General features: G+C 47.9%; 1 protein-coding gene across 5 annotated transcripts in view; it reads left to right on the top strand.

Moving 5' to 3' along the window:
- The window catches only part of als2b (alsin Rho guanine nucleotide exchange factor ALS2 b), a 183,185-nt gene that overhangs the window by 83,314 nt on the left and 76,043 nt on the right, over positions 1-23,828 (top strand). For all 5 annotated transcript variants that reach the window (XM_041201137.1, XM_041201134.1, XM_041201135.1 and 2 more), the window contains exons 5-9: positions 3,482-3,650; positions 3,969-4,065; positions 4,582-4,659; positions 6,735-6,920; positions 16,149-16,320. In XM_041201137.1, the coding sequence (XP_041057071.1) occupies positions 3,482-3,650; positions 3,969-4,065; positions 4,582-4,659; positions 6,735-6,920; positions 16,149-16,320 (702 nt within the window). The remainder of the gene's footprint in view (positions 1-3,481; positions 3,651-3,968; positions 4,066-4,581; positions 4,660-6,734; positions 6,921-16,148; positions 16,321-23,828) is intronic.

Raw genomic sequence — 23,828 nt, 5'->3', positions numbered from 1 at the left:
TCCAAGATCAGCCATGATCATACTGAATGGCGGAACAGGCTCGATGGGCCGTGTGCTCCTATTTCTTATGCTCTTAACTTCACTTTCCTGCCTGTCCGTCCACCATAGCCCTTGATTCCCTTGTCAATCAAGAATCTATCTAACTCAGCCTTAAAAATATTCAATGATCCTCCTTACCTTAGTCTTAAACTTAGAGACCTCCTATTTTTGAACTGTGTCCCCTAGCTCTAGATTCCCCCACAAGGGGAAACATCCTCTCAGCATCCATTCTGTCCAGTCCCCTCAAGATCTTGCATGTTTCATTCAGATCTCCTCTCATAATGTCTGCCCCTTCCTCTAATACTCACCCTTATATGTGGTCATTCTGACCTGAACCCTAGATGTAAATGTCATGACGCTCGCACTGATTGGCTTTCCTTTCACCCACGGGTACAATCCCTCACCTAGGGTCTGATTCAAGGTGGGATATGCTGTTGTGTATCCTCCAATTGTTAAGACACGGAAGACCAACCCAGCTCTCCCAGGGAACCTAGGTCCCACCGCTACACCATCCAATTAATTCAGAAATGTTTTCAGGTTTTTGCCTCCGCTGGACTGTCTGATCCACGTGTTGGCCAGTCTGTGTGAAAAGAACAGCCTCATGTCAGAAGTAAATTTTTCTTATACTGGTTCAAACTTTAACCCCTTGTCCTACTCAATTTAATATAAAGCAGATTTCTCCATCCCCCGATTTACCTTTCCCATTCCCCAACGTACCTCAAAGACCACTTTCACAGCACTTCCTTTCCAATGTGAAGAGATAGGATTTCTCCAGTCTTTCATCATAGCTAAGTCGCAGCCACACTAGGGATCTACCCTATGCCCCCCTCTCTCCACCAACTCTAAGTGTTTCGCGGTTACTGTGACAGGACTTAGTATTCAAGGTGTCATTTGACCACAATGTTGTTTTGTTTGATCAGGGCTTTGTCTGACTTGGTACTTCAGTGCCTTTGTTGTTTAATGCTCTGCCTTGATTAGACGCTGAGTGTTGCATCTACTAAGGCCCTTGGTCTCTTCCAGCCTCATCGTTTTCCAATTCACCATCTATAGAGTTGTGCGATACCCATTTTGCTGCTCACATACAGTATGACACAGTTCCTTGCATCAGATCTCACCCCCATCATTCTACTCACTCACATCTTGTCCGATTCATTCTGATTTTTTGATTTGATCACAGATGTCTACTTTGACTAATTTACACTGTTTTTGGATCCACATTGAAGCATATTCAAAACAGTGGTGGCCCAAGCACCAGAGGGTGCCACTCAGTGCCACTTTCCCACTGGGTAGAATTTCCTCTAATGAGTTTTTTTTCCTTTCTACCCACTTGACGATTTCTTACCCATCGAGTTTAATAAATAGCTCCACCTGTAGAACTTTTGTCAAACATCATTTTGTAAGTCAAGGTACCAGGGGCTCCTCACTAGGTTATCTCTCCCTCGAAGTAGTCAAGGAGGCTGCTGTTAACAGGTGTTCGTATACTGTGCATTCCAAAGACAGTTATACTTGAAAAGTTAGAGGTGTTAGATAAGCCTACAGCTTCCCTGTGTTTCTTTTGGCATCCTCCGAAGGACTCATCGAGGCACTCCACATTATGAGCAGCAACCTCACTGGGCCCATCCCACTCTCTCATCAACCTTCCCGTCGGGAGCTAACCTTACCAATCATCTTCCCGAGAACCCACCCCTCCTTATTACTGACCCTGTGGACTCTGCCAGCGGATCAGCTCTCACCACCTCTCTATGCATCTCCCTCCAGAATGTCTGCTCACTTGTGAGCAAGGCCCTTTTCATCCGTGAACTTACAGTGGATGATTGCATAGACATCTTGGCCTTAACAGAAACCTGGCTGAGGGGTGATGATATCTTAATGAGGCCTCCCTGCCCGGCTATATCTTCACCACTTGCCCCACCAAGCCTGTCATGGTGACGGTGTGGTGCTCATCACCAAATCATATCTTGGCCTGACCCTGTACTTCTCTGGCACTTCCTCCTTTGAGCATCACACCTTGTTCCACCCCCTCACCTCTCTTTCATGGTAAACTTTCCCCACCCTCGTCCTTCCCAACCTGTAACCAGCCTTTGACACAGTGACCACACCATCCTCCTATCCCTCTCCACTGTTGTCCAGCTGGGTGGGACTGCTCTCACCGGCTTCCACTCCTATCTATCTGATCATAGCCAGAAAATCCCTTGCAATGGTTTGTCTTCCTGCTCCTGCACCATTACCTCTGGTGTCCCCCAAGGATCAACCCTTGGCCCCTCAGCTCCATGTTGCCCCTTGGTGACATCGCCTAAAAGCAGAGTGTTAGTTTTCACATGTACACTGACAACACCCAGCTCTACCTCACCACCACCTCTCTCGACCCCTCCACCATTGCTAAATTATCAGACTGTGTATCTGACATCCAGTACTGGACGAGCAGAAATTTACTCCAATTAATTATTCAGACAACTGAAGCCATTATTCCTGGCTCCTGCTCCGAACTCCGTCCCCTAGATAGCAACTCCATCTCTCTCTCTCCGGAAACAGTCTGTGATTAAGCCAGTCAGTTTGGTGTCATATTTGATCCTGAGCTGAGCTTCCAAACTCATATTCACGCTGTCACTAAGACCAGCTATTTCCACCTCCATAACATCGCCTGACTTCATCCCTGTCTCAGCTCATCTGTTGCTGAAACCCTCATTCACGTCTTTGCTACCTCTAGACTCGACCATTCCAACACACCCCCGGGTGGTCTCCCACATTCTACCCTCCATAAAGTTCAGGTCATCCAAAACTCAGTTCGTCATGTCTTAACTCACAGTAAGACCCATCCCATGTTTGTTGACCTTTGGCTCCCGATCAAGCAACATCTTGATTTTAAAATTTTCACCTTGGTTTTCAAATCCCTCCATGTCCTCGCTCTCCCTACCTCTGTAATCTCCTCCAGCCCCACAACCCTCCGAGATACCTGCACTCCTCTAATCCTGGTCTCTTGTACGTTCCCAATTTTAATCGCTCCACCCTTGGTGGCTGTGCCTTCAGTTGCCTCGGCCCCCAAGCTCTGGAATTCCCTCCCTTCTCCGCTTCTCTACCTCACTTCCCTCATTTAAGACACTTCTTAAAGCCTACCTCTTTGACCAGGCTTTTGGTCATCTGACTTAATATCGCCACATGTGGCTTGGTGTCATACTTTGTTTTATAATGCTCCTGTGAAGCATCTTTGGACGTTCCATTGCATTGAAAGCACGATATAAACATAGTTGTTGATGTTTAGATATTGAACAGATAAAGATGATGATAGAGAACAGGAACTTACTTGTGAGGGTGATCTCCGTCACTCAAACCAAGAACGTTCAGTTTAAAATTGCAATCGTGCATGGCGGTACCAGAGTGTCAGGGCAATGAGTGCTCCTGCGCTCATGTGACACCTACAAGTGATTGTGCCTTTTCCTTGCAGTTTCCCCGAGGCTCCTCAGGAAAGCTGGACGTACAAGAATCCGATCGGTGAGCCTGACCCCCACGCCTGGCAGTGAGGCAGACGCACACCTTCCTTCCTTACAGACAGAGTTATGGAGCTGGGGACGAGGCAAAGAGGGCCAGCTGGGCCATGGAGATGTCCTTCCCAGGTAAAAGGATTTCAAACACCCACGGAGACAGAGGATCTTGAACTCGTGCTCATTTCCTTTCTGCCTTGTTGCCCCTTTGAAAATGATATTTCAGGCCCTCTGATCTATTGAAAGCTGACGAAATGGGCCACTGTCTCACCCAAGTTTGCTGATGACGCCAAATTAGGCGGCACTTGAAACTGTGAAAGGCACTGGGCCTTTGGAGGATCTTTGTAAATGCTAAGCACAAAGTTGGGTTGCTGATGGGTGTGATAATCAGCCACAGCGCTGAACGGTGGTTAGTCTCATGCAGTGACAAAGTTCTCATCCTTTCTATAGGCTTCACCCCCTGTGCATCAAGAGTCTGAGCAGCAAGGAAGTGGTCCAGGTGGTGGCTGGTGCCTATCACTCGTTGGCCTTAACTGCCAGGTCACAGGTAAGATCCATACCCAGTGTGCGTCCGATCTGCGGGAGAGCCAGGGAGGGTCCTGTCTGAACAAGCAAACCTGCACTACCCCCCCCAGCATGACACGAACACAGGATGAATGTGAGGGGACAGATGGCTAAAGCCGGGGAATGATGGGACAGGGGGTCACGAGTAGAGGGCAGATGGAGGGTATGGCGAGTTTTCATTGCCCTTTCACCTCAAGGTCTCAAGCTCAGGTGTCCTTAGCACAGAAATGGCCATGATTGAGCGCTGATTTACTGCAATACCTCTTTTTTGATGATCTTCCCTCGTTGGTAACACTGCCTTGGCAAGACCAAGGGGCAAATTCAGTAACCACTGTTAGCCGTGTGGGCACAAGATTCATGAGGTGGGGGAATCTACTGAACCTCGAGTCTCTAGAAAGTTGTTCCCTGATGTTTCCAGTTTGTTTCGTATCCTACGTATGTAGGTAGAAGCTTATAAAGTCTCAAAACTGATCTGTTCTCCACAATTTTCTTCCTCTAGGTGTATTCATGGGGCAATAATACCCATGGGCAACTTGGCCACACAGAGTCACCCACCGTCATGCCTCGCCTCATCAAGGTACAGCTCACCCAAACGTTCAACAACTTGAAAATGTGATCCAACATTTTAAAATTGTTATAAAGACGTGCACAGAAGCTGCTAACGTAGACAGACCCAGATAAAGCCCCATTTTCTGAGGACCACTGGGTGTAACACATAATACATAAAACCGCAGAGACACAAATGCCCAGTTACAAGCTCAGCCGGTGCTGGGTTAGGTAATCTCGGTAGGGCCTCAGTCCCCCTTAACAATGGACAGGAAAAAGCCCTCCCAGGCTCCCTTTGCTCATCGTTGTGAAGTTCCAATGTGCAGTTGTTGGGTGGGAAGCTTCGACTGCTCGGAATTGATTAACCTGCCACACCAGGTTTTAATGCTGATGGTCGTGGGTTACCTGTTGGCCCAGGGCACTGGGAGAATTTCCCTGTTCCTCTTCGAAATAGCACTGCGGGATGTTCCACATCACCCGCAGGGGAAAACAGGACCTTGGGATAATGCTGCATCTGAAAGATGGCACCTCCAACAGTGCAGCACTGAATTGTCAACCTAGTGAATGGTTTCAAGTCTCCAGAAGAGGGCTTGAATCTACAACCTTCTGACTCAGGTGAAAGAGCTACCAACTGAGCCACAGTGAATAAAGGAGAAGGAGCATACTGCTAGTGTTTTTTTTTTTACCTTCACAGGATGTGGATGTCACTGGCAAGGTCAACATTTGTTGCCCAACCCTAATTGCCCTTGAACTGAGTGGCTTGCTAGGCCATTTCAGAGGGCAGTCAAGAGCCAACCACCTCGCTATGGGTCTGGAGTCACACGTAGGCCAGACCGGGTAAGGAAGGCAGATTTCTTTCCCTAAAGGACATTAGTGAACCAGATGGGTTTTTACTTGAATCGATGGTAGTTGTCATGGTCACCATCACTGAGACTAGCTTTCTATTCCAGATTAATTAACTGAATTTAAATTCCAGCAGCTGCTGTTGTGGGATTTGAACCCATTTTCCCAGAGCATTATCCTGAGCCTCTGGAATTCTAGTCCAGTGGCATTGCTACCATGAGCTGTAAAAATCTGAAATGGACATTGGCCAATGTGATTGTCATTCTCTATTAAAGCTAACTGATCTAAAACAATGCAGCCTGCATCCAGTCCCTCACTTGGCCATCACCTCTACCCTTGTTGACCTGCACAGGCTCCCTGTCTCCAAACAGATTGAATTAAGAGGCTCATCCACCAATCAGTCCATGGCCTTATCCACCAATCAGCCCATGGCCTTATCCACCAATCAATCCATGGCCTTGCCCACCTGACCTCTGAACCTTTCCCAACAATCTCCGACTCTGACTTTCCCTGCAACTCGCACTCCTATTCTCTCCCCTTTGTTGAAGGGGACTTCAGTTATCTTGGCCCCACACCCAGCAACTCCCCCACCCCAATCATCCGGCTTTTACGCTTCACAGAGCTACTTTAAAATTCTCAAAACAGGGTTTCACTCACCAGACTTTTGCTCACCTTTCCCAGCTCTGTGAAGTTTTTTTTTAAGATTAAAGGCATTATGTCAGGAGCAGTTATTGTTGTTCATGGAACTGCACACCCAGCAAGAATCAGTACCTTCTGAAGATGGGGGTAGGAAGGGAACATTACAGCAATTTTACAGAGGTTAAGCTACTGCTGAATGTTTGTCCGGAGGCAGTGGCATAGTGGTATTGTCACTGGACTAGTAATCCAGAGACCCAGGGTAATGCTCTGGGGACCCAGATTCGAATCCTACCATAGCAGATGGTGGAATTTGAATTCGGTAAAAAAATGTGGAATTAAAAGTCTAACGATGACCATGAAACCGTTGTTGATTGAACCCATCTGGTTCCCTAATGTCCTCTAGGGAAGGAAATCTGCCATCCTTTACCTGCTCTGGTCTACATGTGACTCCAGACCCACCACAATGTGGCGTAGAAAGCCACTCAGTTCCCAAGGGCAACCAGGGATGGGCAATAAATGCTGGCCTAGCCAGCAACACCCACATCCCATGAACAAATGATTAAAAAAAAACTCTCAGCCACTCTGAAAGGATTAAACTGACTTGCGAGTGTTTTCCTGGCACAGATTCCCGAGGATGTCCGTGTGTGGGATATGGCAGCAGGACAAGGACATTCCCTATTTTTGGCCGACGGGGAATCCTTACAGCCCAATGTCTATTACAGTGGACAACAGATGTTGCAAGAGGCCAGGAACACTGACCGTGGTCATTCCTGCATCCAGCAACCAGTGCTTCAGTCAGACTGTAGTAAGGCAAGTGAAGCTCGTGACATTCTTTATTGTTCAATTGGGTACATATGGTGAATCCAGAATATAACTCCAAGAACAATCATGCCAGTATAACATCTTTAAACCAAGTCTTAAGACAAGTTCTTTATAGCTGATATGGGGGAGGCAGTGGTACTCTCACTGGATTGGTAATCAAGAGACCCAGGGTGATGCTCTGGGGACCTGGGTTCTAATCCCACCAAGGCAGGCGGTGGAGTTTGAGTTCAATGAAAAAATTCTGGAATTAAAAAAAAATCTAATGACGACCATGAAACCATTGCCGATTATCGTAAAAACCCACCTGGGTCACTAGTGTCCTTTAGGGAGGGAAATCTGCCATCTTGACTGGGATGTTTGGCTGACAGGGAGACGTACATCAGGAATGGTTGGTTTGGATGGTTGTCTGGGCCAATTGAATGCTCAGCTTGGTGAGTGGGATCAACTGCCACGTGTCAATTCAGGGTTCTCATCCTTGAGTTGTTTTTATTATGGTCTTGCCCAGAGTTGCATCAATTTTAGATAAATTAGGTATTTGGCTTAAATCCAAAATCCTCAAAGACCAGGGGAGACATGTTACAAATGAGGACGTTAGAAATAATAATGGAAGCTTTTTCACTCCCAACAGTAATATGGAGCTGGGAAGGAAGTTACCTAGAAGGTAGTTGATGTCGATGGTGTTAGAAAAAAGAGCAGCTCTGAAATAGAAGGGGGATCAGAAAGGAGTGAAATGCAAGGCAGTCCAAGATGGATTTAGAGTGCATGTGCATAAATGCATGGAACATGATATTTAATGGCATTACCTTTGAATCTCCCACTATCAACATCCTGGGGGTTTACCATTGACCAGAAACTGAACTGGACCAGGCATATAAATACTGTGGTTACAAGAGCAGGTCAGAGGCTGGGAATTCTGCACAGAGTAACTCACCTTCTGACTCCTCAAAGCCTGTCCACCATCTACAAGGCACAAGTCAGGAGTGTGATGGAATACTCCCCACTTGCCTGGATGAGTGCAGCTCCCACAACACTCAAGAAGTATGACAACATCCAGGATGAAGTTTGATTGGCACCCCATCCACCACCTTCAACATTCATTCCCTCTGCCACTGACACACAGCAGTAGCATGTACTATCTACAAGGTGCACCACAGCAACTCACCAAGGTTCCTTCGACAGTATCTTCCAAACCCATGACCACTACCACCTAGGACAAGGGCAGCAGATGGATGGGAACACCACCACCTGGAAGTTCGCCTCCAAGTCACTCACCATCCTGTCTCGGACATATATCGTCGTTCCTTCACTGTCACTGGGTCACCTTCCTGGAAACCCCTCCCTAACAGCTCTATGGATGTACCTACACAACATGGACTGCAGCAGTTCAAGGAGGCAGCTCACCACCACCTTCTCAAGGGGTAATTAGGGATGGAGGATAAAAAGATCCTGGCTTAACCAGCAACATCCACATCCTGTGAAATAATTTCTTAAAAGTTGTTTTACAGACTGGAAGAAAGTATAGTGTTTTCACCAAGTTTTAGGACTTACTGTTTCTGATATGTTAATGACCCGGATTTGGGTATATACAGAAAATTTTCAAACTTTGCAGGTGGCACAAAACTTGAAAGAGTAGTAAATAGTGAGAAGGATAGTAATGAACTTCAGGAGGACAAAGAATAATAGACTAGCCAACTGGGAAAACACGTGGTAGGTAAAATTTAATATAGAGAGCAGTGATATCTTTGTAGAAAAAGTGGTGAAGCAATATAAACTAAATGGTACCATTTTAAAATAGGTCCAGAATCACAGTGCAGAAGAGGCCCTTCGGCCCATCAAGTCTGCACCAACATGTGAGAAACACCTGACCTACCTACCTAATCCCATTGACCAGCACTTGGCCCATAGGCTTGAATGTTATGATGATGCCAAGTGCTCATCCAGGTACTTTTTAAAGGATGTGAGGCAACCCACCTCCACCACCCTCCCAGGCAGCGCATTCCAGACCGTCACCACCCTCTGGGTAAAAAAGTTTTTCCTCACATCCCCCCTAAACCTCCTGCCCCTCATCTTGAACTTATGCCCCCTCGTGACTGACCCTTCAACTAAGGGGAACAGCTGCTCCCTATCCACCCTGTCCATGCCCCTCAGAAACAGAAACCTAGCAAGGTGCATACAAAATCTTTGAAGTTGGCAGGACAGGTTGAGCAGGCTGTTAAAAAAGCATCTTTGGTTTCATAAATAGAGGCAAAGTGCAAAAGCAAAGGACTTATGCTAACCCCTTACACAGAACTGATTACGCCCCAGCCAAGGTTGTGTGTTCAGTTCTGGACACCACACCTTAGAAAGGACGTTAAGGCTCTCAAGAGGCTGCAGGGGAGATTTGCTAGAATGGTACCAGGAATGAGACACTTCAGTATTCAGACCGATTAGGAAAACTGGGGTTATTCTCTTTGGAGCAGAGAAGGAGAGATTTGATAGGTGTCCAAAATCATTCAGTGAGTAAATAAGGAAAAACTATTTCTAGTGACAGAGAGGTCAGTAGTCAGAGGACACATTTAAAAATACAGGGTAATTGGCAAAAAAGGCAATGTAAGATCCTTTTTTCCCCTCTTACTGAGCAGGTTATTGCCATCTGGAATGCATTGTTTGGAAGGTTGTTGAATCTACTTCCACCAATAACCCTGAAGAAAGAATTCCAAACCTTTGAAGGGGACAATTTCTCAGGTTTACAGGGACAGTGTAAGGGAGTATTTGGAGAGCTCTTTCAAGAAACCAGCACAGATATGATTGGCTGAAAGGCCTTCTGCAGGTATGATTCTACAGTATCAAAATGGGGGCAAGAGACAATTGCTCTCTACTTTCTCAGTGCATTAAAGGTGAGAGTGCCCCCACTCTTAAACCATCAATTCCCAGAATCACTGCAGATTTCATGGCTTTCCTCATCACTTCTTCCTGAATCACTTGGTTCTATCCTTACCTGTTTAAACTCCAGTTAGATCCTGTACTATGTGACTTGCCTCTTTGTTCTGTCCTAGTTTCTTATTAAAATTGGCTACCTCCACACTCAGTCCTGAAGGATTGTAATCAACTGGTTTGTTGATGTTTTGATGGGGGAATGCACATTTCACATGCACTAAGTGAGCAAGTCAGCAGGGGTAGTCCTGACCTTTTAACTGACTACTCTCACTGGAGATTGCTACTACAGCCTGTGTATCAGGGAGGAACACCTGTAGCTTGTTCAGGTAACTGGAGACCATTCGTTGGCCATTAAGAGACCTGGACACAGCTGCAACCTGTTGGGGCGAGGTGGCATTACTTCAATGCACACCGTCTATTAACCCCTGTTCCAAGTAATTAACATCATAGAAGATTTAGGTTTTGTAGTAGTGAGATGACCTCTGTAGCTTGGATAGGGTGTAGCTTCATGCTGGTATCTAGCATGTGACTGGATTGATCACTGCCCATGAGTGTGTTTTTATTCCAGCAGTTGCTGTGTTGTGAGAGAAATCATTTTGAAGCATTGCAGTTTTCCTGCTCTAGTGAGGGTGTACCAGAGTTCCTCTCCCTCCTATGTGGATTGGGTAGGATAGTTCTGTTTTTGCTTGATCCCGGACACTTCACACAGATACTCTGTTAAAATTTGAGGCAGAATCTTTCCTCCTCTGTTTCCATTGCTGTTGTGACTGCAGCTATTTTTTTCCCCCTAACCTATACGCCCATTGTTAATTGGGCCGCACGTTTTATTGCATGTCGAGGGAGTAAAAGTGTCTTTATTTATTCGTTCTTGGAGCTTGGGCCTCGCTGGCTAGGCCAGCATTTATTGCCCATCCCTAATTGCCCCTCGAGAAGGTGGTGGTGAGCTGCCTTCTTGAACCGCTGCAGTTCCTGTGGTATAGCTACACCCACAGTGCTGTTAGGGAGGGAGTTCCAGGATTTTGACCCAGCGACAGTGAAGGAACTTGAAAGAATTCTGGAAACATGAGAATGATTTATTCCATCCTTCAGACAAAATTGATCTGCTCCTGAATAAGGCGGCACTTGAAAGCTAGTAAATATGAAACCTTGCTGTTGCCTATTGATCTCTACTTATTGCGTGGTTGTCCATTCTTGCTGTACCTGTACAGAGAGAGAGAATGAGTTTTTCTAGTTGGGGTCTAGCTAAATATTCATTTTGAACTGTGAACAGATGTTTTAAAAATATTGATTATCGCATGAGTTTGAGGCAAAGTAATTAACTTTAAAACAAACTTTGCTTTCAAACAATCTTTGCTTTAAAAAAATTGAGAATTGCAGTAGCAATAACTTGCATTTATATAGCATCATAAACTGTCACACTCTCGCAGGAGCGCTATAAAGCAAGATTTGACACCAAGCTACATAAGGCGTTACTAAGGCAGATGGTCAAAAGATTGATTAAAGAGGCAGGTTTTTTTTTAGGAACATTTTTAAAGGAGGAAGGTGAGGTAGAGAGGCAGAGTGGTTTAGGGAGGAAATTCCAGAGCTTGAGGCCCAGGAAGCTGAAAGCTCGGTCACCAGTGGTGAAATGATTAAAATCAAGGGTGTATACGAGGCCTGAATTGGAGGAGTGCAGCTACTTTGGAGGGTTGTGGGGCTGGAGGAGATTACAGAAATAGGGAGGGGTGATGCCATGGAGGGATATGCAAACGAGAATAAGAATTTTTAAATGGAGGCATTGCTTGACTGGGAGCCAGTGGTCAGCAAGCACAGTATTGATGGGTGAACAGGACTTGGTGCAAGTAGTGACACAGGCAGCAGAGATTCGGATGATGCGTTGGAGTCTAGAGGTAACAAAAGCATGGATGAGCGTTTTAGCAGCGGATGAGCTGAGACAGGACGATGTTAAGGAGGTGGAAATAGGTGGTTTGAGGGGTGATGTGGAAATAGGTGGTTGCCTGCTCCCCTCCAGATCAAATATGTCAAAGTTGCAAGAGGTCTCGTTCAGCCTCAAAACAGTGGCGAGGGCGAGAGATGGCATTGGCAGTTAGGGCGCAGAGCTCGTAGCAGCAATCGAGGATGATGGTGTTGAAGGCGAGAGTACCTGAAGGCAGAGAACTGCTAACATGAGGGGTCTGGAAGGAAGTAATGGCCAACGGTTTAATGGGAATGGAGTCGAGGGAGACAGAAGTGGATCTCGTGGACAATGTGAGCTTGGGGAGGGAATGAATTGAGATAGGAGTGAAGGGTGAGTGTTCAGGGTCCATACAGGGGCACTTTAGAGGAAGTTTAGCCTAGCGGGCTGGTGGAGGTTAGCTGATCAGATGGCCTCGGAAGTTCATAAGCTCCTCGGACTTAGATGGGGGTGGTGGAACATCCCCTCCGTGGGTCATCGCCTAGGCGTGGGGGAGCGGCTTCCGCACTCTGACAATCTCTTGAGCGATGCCGGCGGGAGCCTCTTGTCCCAGGTAGGGCCACTCGTGGGTGACAGGATCAGGGGAGGTGCCAGATAGAGCGTAGTCCAAAAAGTCCCCGATAGCAGAGCAGGTGAAGGAAGACTGTGCGCCTCGCCGGCTGTGAAGCTGCTAAGAAGGCTGCGGCAGCAAGGCAGTCCTGGTCTCCGCAGTTCAACACGTCACCGAAATCTGATCCCCCCCCCCCCCTCCCCCTTCCCACCTGCCAAGATCGTGTGGACGATGATGGTGCCCTAAGGTCCCCACGTTAAACAAAGGCACATGTATGGTTCCACAGGGGCGTGCCCAAAGATCTGTGGGTCGAGAATCAGCCTTTTGTCTCACATGGAAACCCATGGCACAAACTTGCGATCCTGAGGAGACGTTATCCTCGAATTGAGGGGCAGCTGACGCAACACTGGAGGAGGCGGGGAAGGTGCAAGTCAATAAAGAAATGACAATTGCTCGGTCGAAGTCGCCAGCTCTTCTATAACAGTGAAATTCCATTTTATACAGTTGGCTAAGGGATACTCACTAACTGTATGGAGTTCCTACTTATACAGCAGGATTAGGGTGTGTCACTGTGTAGAGTAATTGAACATGACTCCATATCTTTCACTGAACTATGATGATCGTTTTGTTAATCATTCAGTCACGTCAGTTCTGCCTTCCCGCTCGCACTTTTGACCAACTTGAAGCCCCCTTGACTCAGTGGAATTATCCATGAGATCAGTTCATACTGTGCTCTCCTTTTGTGTTTACAACTCCAACTGGTGTCCCGTCGCTGAGTGTTTTTTGTCACAAAACTCTGGAGTAGCCTCCCCACTTGTTCTTACCGAGTGCCTGATACCTTCCACGTGTGCACTGATAACATCAGCAAGCAGTGACCTGTGTACAGAAATCACAGGGAATGACCCATCAGTAAAAGATCTATCCATTGAGATAGGACGTGAGTGGCTGTAAGTTAGACGCGATGATTCTAAGCTTGTTTCCTGGTTTGTTATTTGCCCGGGCCTCATTGAGCGTTTTGCGCAGAGAGCTTTGTAATTGATCCTGGGAGTTGATCGATGTGCGTGAGAGAAGTGAAATGTGAAGAGGCAGCAGCTTCCCTCCAGGCACAGTCTTGCCTGTCCTCACTGGCAAAGTGTTGACAATAAACCATGTGTAACATTCTGAAGGCATCCAATGCTGACGTAACCCGCCTTTGCTTAATGGGTCTTCGTTGTAACTTCTGGCCCTGAATGATTGGCCTTTGTAAAAGACACTTGCTGAAGTAGGATACAGGGATTACTCATTTCTGATCGGACCAGGCTGTGTGTAATGTTGTTCTTCTCCCTCTATAGCTTATTTTAAAAACAAGCTATGATATTTGTGTACCAGTGTAAATCACACGAACAGTAAACATAAGAAATAGGCGCAGGAGTGGCCACGTGGCTCCTCAAGCCCTTTCGGCATTCAACAAGAGCACAGCTGACCTTTACATCAGCTCCACTTTCGTGCCTCACCCAAGATCCCTTGATTCCCTTAATACCCAAAGGTTTATCGCTCTCTCATCTTGAACGTGCTCAATGACTGAGCATCCACAGCCCTCTGGGGTAGAGACTTCCAAAGATTCACCACCCCTCTGAGTGAAGAAATTTCTCCTCGTCTCAGTCCAAAATGGCCGACCCCTTATCCTCAAACTGTGACCCCCCCCCCCCCGGTTCTAAGCTCTCCAGCCAGAGGGAAAACAGCCTTGCAGCATCTACGCAGCCAAGCCCCCCTCAGAGCCATATACACTTTAGTCAGGTCACCTCATTCTTTTTAAACTCGAGAGAATGTCGGCCCATTCTGCTCAATCTCCCCGGATGGACCAGCCCCCTCACCCCAGCTGTGCAGGTCCATCAGTTGCTGCTGGGAATTGGTGTGGCCTTGGTCCCTCCACTCTGTTCCAGGGAGTGGGCTACTTTTTGATAAATTCAAGCACCGTCACTCTTGATTTTGAAAGTGGGAAATCCATGCTGGCCTCCCGCTCTTTCTGCAATACGATGCTGAGCTCCTATATTAATCTCGCGTCAGTCAGTAAATGGAGTGAGTCCCCTTATGGACCCAGGTTTGACGCTCCCTACTCCACTCCACCCCCCCGCCACCCCCTCAAACTTTGCTGGAAAGTGTGTGTTTGTGTAGATTAGGAGGGAACGTAGCAGCTGTATGCCTGGAAAGCCCACTGACCCATCCTGTTTTGGCTCACACCTGAGCCTCCCAAGTACCGACAGCATCCGACGAGCTGATTGAATAAGGATCAGTTTCTGCAGGGTAGAGAACAGGGAGAAGTTGGAGTTTGACTGTGAGGGAAACCATCTATTTCTGCGTTTAATCAGAAGACCCGGGCTGCCTTTTAGCTACACTGTCGCTGGGGTATGGGTGCAATCCGTTTTTATCACTTCACCATTTTAATCGTTCCACGATTGGCGACCAGGCGTTCAGTTATCCAGGCCCATCTCTCATGCTCTTCCCTACTCCTTAAAACTTATTTCTTCGACCAAATTTGTGGTTACCTGTCCTAATATCCCTTTAGGTGACATGGTGCTGAACTTTGTTTGACGATTGTGTGAGCTGCCTTGGGACCATATAAATCCAAGCTGTTGTCTAACAATGCTTATGTTAGCGTGATTGCAAATTAATGTAATGGAGAGGTTGTTAGAGGGGATTTGGTGAGGAGCTGCAGGTTCAGGGTTATACCCTTTGAGGGAGTGCTGTGCTGTCACAGGAGACATCTTTCTGATGAAATGCCTTCCCACTCTGACAGATGTAAGAGGTGCCAGGGCACTATTCAAAGAAGAGCTGGGGTGTCTCCCTGGTGTCCCGGCCAGCATTTACCCCAACGCCACTTCAAAAAAAATTACTCCTTGTTGTCTGTGGAACCATGTGTAAATTGGTTCCTGTGTTTGCCTACATTACAACAGTGACTTCACTTCAGGAAAGAAAGTGCCTCATGGTAGGCCCATTCAGGACTGAGATGAGGAGAAACTTCTTCACTCGGAGGGTGGTGAACCTGTGGAATTCTCTACCACAGGAGGTTGTGGAGGCCAAGTCACTGAATATATTTAAGAAGGAAATAGATTTCTAGGCCCTAAAGGCGTCAAGGGGATGGGGGGAGAATGGGAGTATGGTGTCAAGGGATATGGGGAGAGCAGGAGAATGGTGTCAAGGGGTATGGGGAGGGAGCAGGAGTATGGCGTTGAGATACGGGATCAGCCATGAAAATATTGAATGGTGGAGCAGGCTTGAAGGGCCGAATGGCCTGCTCCTCCTATTTACTATGTTGTGAAGTGATTTGAAATGTCCAGATAAGATAGAGGCCCCCCCCCACCTCCCAATCCATCTTTACCCTTGCAGTGGGATAGCCGAGTACTCTGAGTGAGGAATAATATTTTCTTCAACAAAATCGAAATACTGTGGATGCTGGAAATCTGAAATGAAACAAGGTGCTGGGAATACTCAGCAGGGTTAAACCTGAGGAACCTGACCCGAAACGTTAACTCTGCTTCCCTTTCCAAAGATGCTGCTTTGACCTGCAGAATATTCCTAGTACTTGACCTCAACGTTTTCTTAAGTAACTCTTTTTTGCTCCTGATGGAATAAATGTCTAAGGGGTGTTCTGCTGGACCCATTGACCAATTTTCTAGAGCTGACTGTCGTATTTCTCGTGCCTGTAACCCTGTCCACAGTCCCAGGAGCTACCTTGCCATATGGATAGCGGGAAAATGGACCTGTCGAACAGTTCTTGTCTTCGACTGTTGCAATAATGTTGTCTGTTTGCTTTCAGCTTGGCTACATAAACAGCCTATTTGCAGGTGGACAGATGTGTCTGGCACTGTCAGACAAGAACGTAATGGGCTATATTGCCAGCTTACACGAACTAGCATCATCAGAGAGGAGATTCCACTGCAAGCTGAGTGATGTGAAAAATCAGATACTCAAACCTCTGCTGGGTTTAGGTATGGTAAATAATCTTTCCGTTCGCTAGTTACTGCCCTTCTGCTTCTCTCCAGCATTCCATACAATGTTTATGGCAGGCTTTTATTCAGAAAATGAATTGTTTGTACAATATTTCTTCATTAGTATGATTAGAGATTGTCCTGCCAAAATTGGGGTGCTCACGGATGGAGCGTTTGGAGCTAAATAAGACTACATTGCAATGTTCTGGAGTGACAGGCATGTCCCCCCCAGTACTGTACCCCAGTGTTATACAGTGACAGACCCGTCCCCACTAGTACTGTCACCCAGTGTTATACAGTGACAGACCCGTCCCCACCAGTACTGTACCCCAGTGTTATACAGTAACAGACCTGTCCCCACCAGTACTGTACCCCAGTGTTATACAGTGACAGACCCGTCCCCACCAGTACTGTACCCCAGTGTTATACAGTGACAGACCCGTCCCCACCAGTACTGTACCCCAGTGTTATACAGTGACAGACCCGTCCCCACCAGTACTGTACCCCCGTGTTATACAGTGACAGACCTGTCCCCACCAGTACTGTACCCCAGTGTTATACAGTGACAGACCCGTCCCCACCAGTACTGAACCCCAGTGTTATACAGTGACAGACCTGTCCCCACCAGTACTGTACCCGTGTTATACAGTGACAGACCTGTCCCCACCAGTACTGAACCCCAGTGTTATACAGTGACAGACCTGTCCCCACCAGTACTGTACCCGTGTTATACAGTGACAGACCTGTCCCCACCAGTACTGTACCCCAGTGTTATACAGTGACAGACCCGTCCCCACCAGTACTGAACCCCAGTGTTATACAGTGACAGACCTGTTCCCACCAGTACTGAACCCCAGTGTTATACAGTGACAGACCTGTCCCCACCAGTACTGTACCCGTGTTATACAGTGACAGACCTGTCCCCACCAGTACTGTACCCCAGTGCTATACAGTGACAGGCCCCTCCCCACCAGTACTGTACCCCAGTGTTATACAGTGACAGACCTGTCCCCACCAGTACTGTACCCCAGTGTTATACAGTGACAGACCTGTCCCCACCAGCACTGTACCCCAGTGTTATATAGTGACAGACCTGTCCCCACCAGTACTGTACCCCAGTGTTATACAGTGACAGACCTGTCCCCACCAGTACTGTACCCCAGTGTTATACAGTGACAGACCTGTCCCCACCAGTACTGTACCCCAGTGTTATACAGTGACAGACCTGTCCCCACCAGTACTGTACCCCAGTGTTATACAGTGACAGACCCCTCCCCACCAGTACTGTACCCCCGTGTTATACAGTGACAGACCTGTCCACAACAGTACTGTACCCCCGTGTTATACAGTGACAGACCTGTCCCCACCAGTACTGTACCCCAGTGATATACAGTGACAGGCATGTCCCCACCAGTACTGTACCCCAGTGTTATACAGTGACAGACCTGTCCCCACCAGTACTGTACCCCAGTGTTATACACTGACAGACCCATCCCCACCTGTACTGTACCCCAGTGTTATACAGTGACAGACCCGTCCCCACCAGTACTGTACCCCAGTGTTATACACTGACAGACCCATCCCCACCAGTACTGTACCCCAGTGTTATACAGTGACAGACCTGGCCCCACCAGTACTGTACCACAGTGTTATACAGTGACAGACCTGTCCTCACCAGTACTGTACACCAGTGTTATACAGTGACAGACCTGTCCCCACCAGTACTGTGACCCAGTGTTATACAGTGACAGACCTGTCCCCACCAGTACTGTAACCCAGTGTTATACAGTGACAGACCTGGCCCCACCAGTACTGTACCCCAGCGTTATACAGTGACAGACCTGTTCCCACCAGTACTGTGCCCCAGTGTTATACAGTGACAGACCTGCCCCCACCAGTACTGTGACCCAGTGTTATACAGTGACAGACCCGCCCCCACCAGTACTGTAACCCAGTGTTATACAGTGACAGACCTGTTCCCACCAGTACTGTACCCGTGTTGTACAGTGACAGACCCGCCCCCACCAGTACTGTACCCCAGCGTTATACAGTGACAGACCTGCACTCTCCAGTACTGTACCCCAGTGTTATACAGTGACAGACCCATCCCCACCAGTACTGTACCCCAGTGTTATACAGTGACAGACCTGCACTCTCCAGTACTGTACCTCAGTGTTATACAGTGACACACCTGTCCCCACCAACACAGTACCCCAGTGTTATACAGTGACAGATCTGTCCCCACCAGTATTGTACCCCAGTTTATACAGTGACACACCTATCCCCACCAGCGCTGTACCCCAGTTTATACAGTGACAGACCTGTCCCCACCAGTACTGTACCCCAGTGTTATACAGTGACAGATCTGTACCTCACCAATACTGTACCCCAGTTTATACAGTGACAGACCTGTACTCTCCAGTACTGTACCCCAGTGTTATACAATTTCAGACCTGTACTCTCCAGTACTGTAGCCCAGTGTTATAGTGACAGACCTGTCCCCACCAGTACTGTACCCCAGTGTTATACAGTGACAGACCTGTACCCCACCAATACTGTACCCCAGTGTTATACAGTGACAGACCTGTCCCCAGCAGTACTGTACCCCAGTTTATACAGTGACAGACCTGTACTCTCCAGTACTGTACCCCAGTGTTATACAGTGACAGACCTGCACTCTCCAGTACTGTACCCCAGTGTTATACAATTTCAGACCTGTACTCGCCAGTACTGTACCCCAGTGTTATAGTGACAGACCTGTCCCCACCAGTACTGTACCCCAGTGTTATATAGTGACAGACCTGTCCCCACCAGTACTGTACCCCAGTGTTATACAGTGACAGACCTGTCCCCACCAGTACTGTACCTCAGTGTTATACAGTGACAGACCTGTACCCCACCAATACTGTACCCCAGTGTTGTACAGTGACAGACCTGTCCCCACCAGTACTGTACCCCAGTTTATACAGTGACAGACCTGTACTCTCCAGTACTGTACCCCAGTGTTATACAGTGACAGACCTGTCCCCACCAGTACTGTACCCAGTGTTATACAGTGACAGATCTGTACCCTCCAGTACTGTATCCCAGTGTTATACTGTGACAGACCCATCCCCACCAGTACTGTACCCCAGTGTTATACAGTGACACACCTGCTCCCACCAGTACTGTACCCCAGTGTTATCCAGTGACAGACCCGTCCCCACCAGTACTGTACCCCAGGGTTATACAGTGACAGACCTGTCCTCACCAGTACTGTACCCCAGAGTTATACAGTGACACACCTGCTCCCACCAGTACTGTACCCCAGTGTTATACAGTGACAGACCCGTCCCCACCAGTACTGTACCCCAGGGTTATACAGTGACAGACCTGTCCTCACCAGTACTGTACCCCAGAGTTATACAGTGACACACCTGCTCCCACCAGTACTGTACCCCAGTGTTATACAGTGACAGACCCGTCCCCACCAGTACTGTACCCCAGTGTTATAGAGTGGCAGACCTGTCCCCACCAGTACTGTACCCCAATGTTATACAGTGACAGACCTGTCCCCACCTGTACTGTACCCCAGTGTTATACAGTGACAGACCTGTCCCCACCAGTACTGTACCCCAGTGTTATACAGTGACAGACCTGTCCCCACCAGTACTGTACACCAATGTTATACAGGGACAGACCTGTCCCCACCAGTACTGTACCCCTGTGTTATACAGTGACAGACCTGTCCCCACCAGTACTGTACACCAATGTTATACAGGGACAGACCTGTCCCCACCAGTACTGTACCCCTGTGTTATACAGTGACAGACCTGTCCCCACCAGTACTGTACCCATGTTATACAGTGACAGACCTGTCCCCACCTGTACTGTACCCCAGTGTTATGCAGTGACAGACCTGTCCCCACCAGTACTGTACCTCAGTGTTATACAGGGACAGACCTGTCCCCACCAGTACTGTACCCCAGTGTTATACAGTGACAGACCTGTCCCCACCAGTACTGTACCCATGTTATACAGTGACAGACCTGTCCCCACCTGTACTGTACCCCAGTGTTATACAGTGACAGACCTGTCCCCACCAGTACTGTACCCCAGTGTTATACAGTGACAGACCTGTCCCCACCAGTACTGTACCCTAGTGTTATACAGTGACAGACCTGTCCCCACCAGTACTGTACCCCAGTGTTATACAGTGACAGACCTCCCTCCACTAGTACTGTACCCCAGTGTTTTACAGTGACAGACCTGTCCCCACCAGTACTGTACCCCAGTGTTATACAGTGACAGACCTGTCCCCACCAGTACTGTATCCCAGTGTTATACAGTGACAGACCTGTCCCCACCAGTACTGTACACCAATGTTATACAGGGACAGACCTGTCCCCACCAGTACTGTACCCCTGTGTTATACAGTGACAGACCTGTCCCCACCAGTACTGTACACCAATGTTATACAGGGACAGACCTGTCCTCACCAGTACTGTACCCCTGTGTTATACAGTGACAGACCTGTCCCCACCAGTACTGTACCCATGTTATACAGTGACAGACCTGTCCCCACCAGTACTGTACCCATGTTATACAGTGACAGACCTGTCCCCACCTGTACTGTACCCCAGTGTTATGCAGTGACAGACCTGTCCCCACCAGTACTGTACCTCAGTGTTATACAGGGACAGACCTGTCCCCACCAGTACTGTACCCCAGTGTTATACAGTGACAGACCTGTCCCCACCAGTACTGTACCCATGTTATACAGTGACAGACCTGTCCCCACCTGTACTGTACCCCAGTGTTATACAGTGACAGACCTGTCCCCACCAGTACTGTACCCCAGTGTTATACAGTGACAGACCTGTCCCCACCAGTACTGTACCCTAGTGTTATACAGTGACAGACCTGTCCCCACCAGTACTGTACCCCAGTGTTATACAGTGACAGACCTCCCTCCACTAGTACTGTACCCCAGTGTTTTACAGTGACAGACCTGTCCCCACCAGTACTGTACCCCAGTGTTATACAGTGACAGACCTGTCCCCACCAGTACTGTACCCCAGTGTTATACAGTGAAAGACCTGTCCACACAAGTACTGTACACCAATGTTATACATTGACAGACATGCCCCCACCAGTACTGTACCCCTGTGTTATACAGTGACAGACCTGTCCCCACCAGTACTGTACCCCAGTGTTATACAGTGACAGACCTGTCCCCACCAGTACTGTACCCCGGGGTTATACAGTGACAGACCTGTCCCCACCAGCACTGTACCCATGTTATACAGTGACAGACCTGTCCCCACCAGTACTGTACCCATGTTATACAGTGACAGACCCATTGCCACCAGTACTGTACCCCAGTGTTATACAGTGACAGACCTGTCCCCACCAGTACTGTACCCCAGTGTTATACAGTGACAGACCTGTCCCCACCAGTACTGTACCCCAGTGTTATACAGTGACAGACCTGTCCCCACCAGTACTGTACCCCAGTGTTATACAGTGACAGACCTCCCTCCACTAGTACTGTACCCCAGTGTTTTACAGTGACAGACCTGTCCCCACCAGTACTGTACCCCAGTGTTATACAGTGACAGACCTGTACCCTCCAGTACTGTATCCCAGTGTTATACAGTGACAGACCTGTACCCTCCAGTACTGTACACCAGTGTTATACAGTGACAGACCTGTCCCCACCAGTACTGTACCCCAGTGTTATACAGGGACAGACCTGTCCCCACCAGTACAGTACCCCAGTGTTATACAGTGACAGACCTGTCCCCACCAGTACTGTACCCATGTTATACAGTGACAGACCTGTCCCCACCTGTACTGTACCCCAGTGTTATACAGTGACAGACCTGTCCCCACCAGTACTGTACCCTAGTGTTATACAGTGACAGACCTGTCCCCACCAGTACTGTACCCCAGTGTTATACAGTGACAGACCTGTCCTCACCAGTACTGTACCCCAGAGTTATACAGTGACACACCTGCTCCCACCAGTACTGTACCCCAGTGTTATACAGTGACAGACCCGTCCCCACCAGTACTGTACCCCAGTGTTATAGAGTGGCAGACCTGTCCCCACCAGTACTGTACCCCAATGTTATACAGTGACAGACCTGTCCCCACCTGTACTGTACCCCAGTGTTATACAGTGACAGACCTGTCCCCACCAGTACTGTACCCCTGTGTTATACAGTGACGGACCTGTCCCCACCAGTACTGTACACCAATGTTATACAGTGACAGACCTGTCCCCACCTGTACTGTACCCCAGTGTTATACAGTGACAGACCTGTCCCCACCAGTACTGTACCCCAGTGTTATACAGTGACAGACCTGTCCCCACCAGTACTGTACACCAGTGTTATACAGTGACAGACCTGTCTCCACCAGTACTGTACCTCAGTGTTATACTGGGACAGACCTGTCCCCACCAGTACTGTACCCCAGTGTTATACAGTGACAGACCTGTCCCCACCAGTACTGTACCCATGTTATACAGTGACAGACCTGTCCCCACCTGTACTGTACCCCAGTGTTATACAGTGACAGACCTGTCCCCACCAGTACTGTACCCCAGTGTTATACAGTGACAGACCTGTCCCCACCAGTACTGTACCCTAGTGTTATACAGTGACAGACCTGTCCCCACCAGTACTGTACCCCAGTGTTATACAGTGACAGACCTCCCTCCACTAGTACTGTACCCCAGTGTTTTACAGTGACAGACCTGTCCCCACCAGTACTGTACCCCAGTGTTATACAGTGACAGACCTGTACCCTCCAGTACTGTATCCCAGTGTTATACAGTGACAGACCTGTACCCTCCAGCACTGTACCCGTGTTATACAGTGACAGACCTGTCCCCACCAGTACTGTACTCTAGTGTTACTGTTGTGATATGGCAGGTGGTAATTGTCAGGCTGACCAAATCCCAAAGGGAACCTTGGCCAAGCTATCATAACGATTTGCAATTTGTATTTTTATTACAAGAAGGTATGTGCACTGAAGTCAGACTTAAAGAGTCCACTACCACTTTTGGAGATTTTAAAAATCACAATAAAATATTCATTAATAAAAAGATAACTTAAACATACAAATACAGTTGCCCAGTTCAATTTAGTCTTACAACATTTCCTAAAAGATTTCTACTGGGCTAGACTCCCAAAATCAACACCTTTTTCGGGCAACAGCCCAAATGGATTCTTAATTTATAAAACACCCATTATAATATTATCACAAGGCACTCACTGTTGTTATAAGGGAGGCATTTCACAGGTCTTCCCTCTCACTCGACAATGGAACTCCAAGGCCAAGACAAAACCTTGCTTTCTGGGACAAACAAGCGCTCCTCTGTGGTGGCTAGAGGCTACTTTTCACAGGTTTGTCTTCACACAGGCACCTTTCAAGATCTCACATGGCCACTCCTCATACAGCTTTCAATCTTTCCTTTCAATATATTTTTCTCCCCTCTTATTCTTTGAATCCATTGGTTT

The sequence above is a fragment of the Carcharodon carcharias genome, chromosome 12 (genome assembly GCF_017639515.1).
Source record: "Carcharodon carcharias isolate sCarCar2 chromosome 12, sCarCar2.pri, whole genome shotgun sequence".
In the NCBI taxonomy this organism is placed as follows: Eukaryota; Metazoa; Chordata; class Chondrichthyes; order Lamniformes; family Lamnidae; genus Carcharodon; species Carcharodon carcharias.
This window is presented reverse-complemented; position numbering and strand designations above follow the sequence as displayed.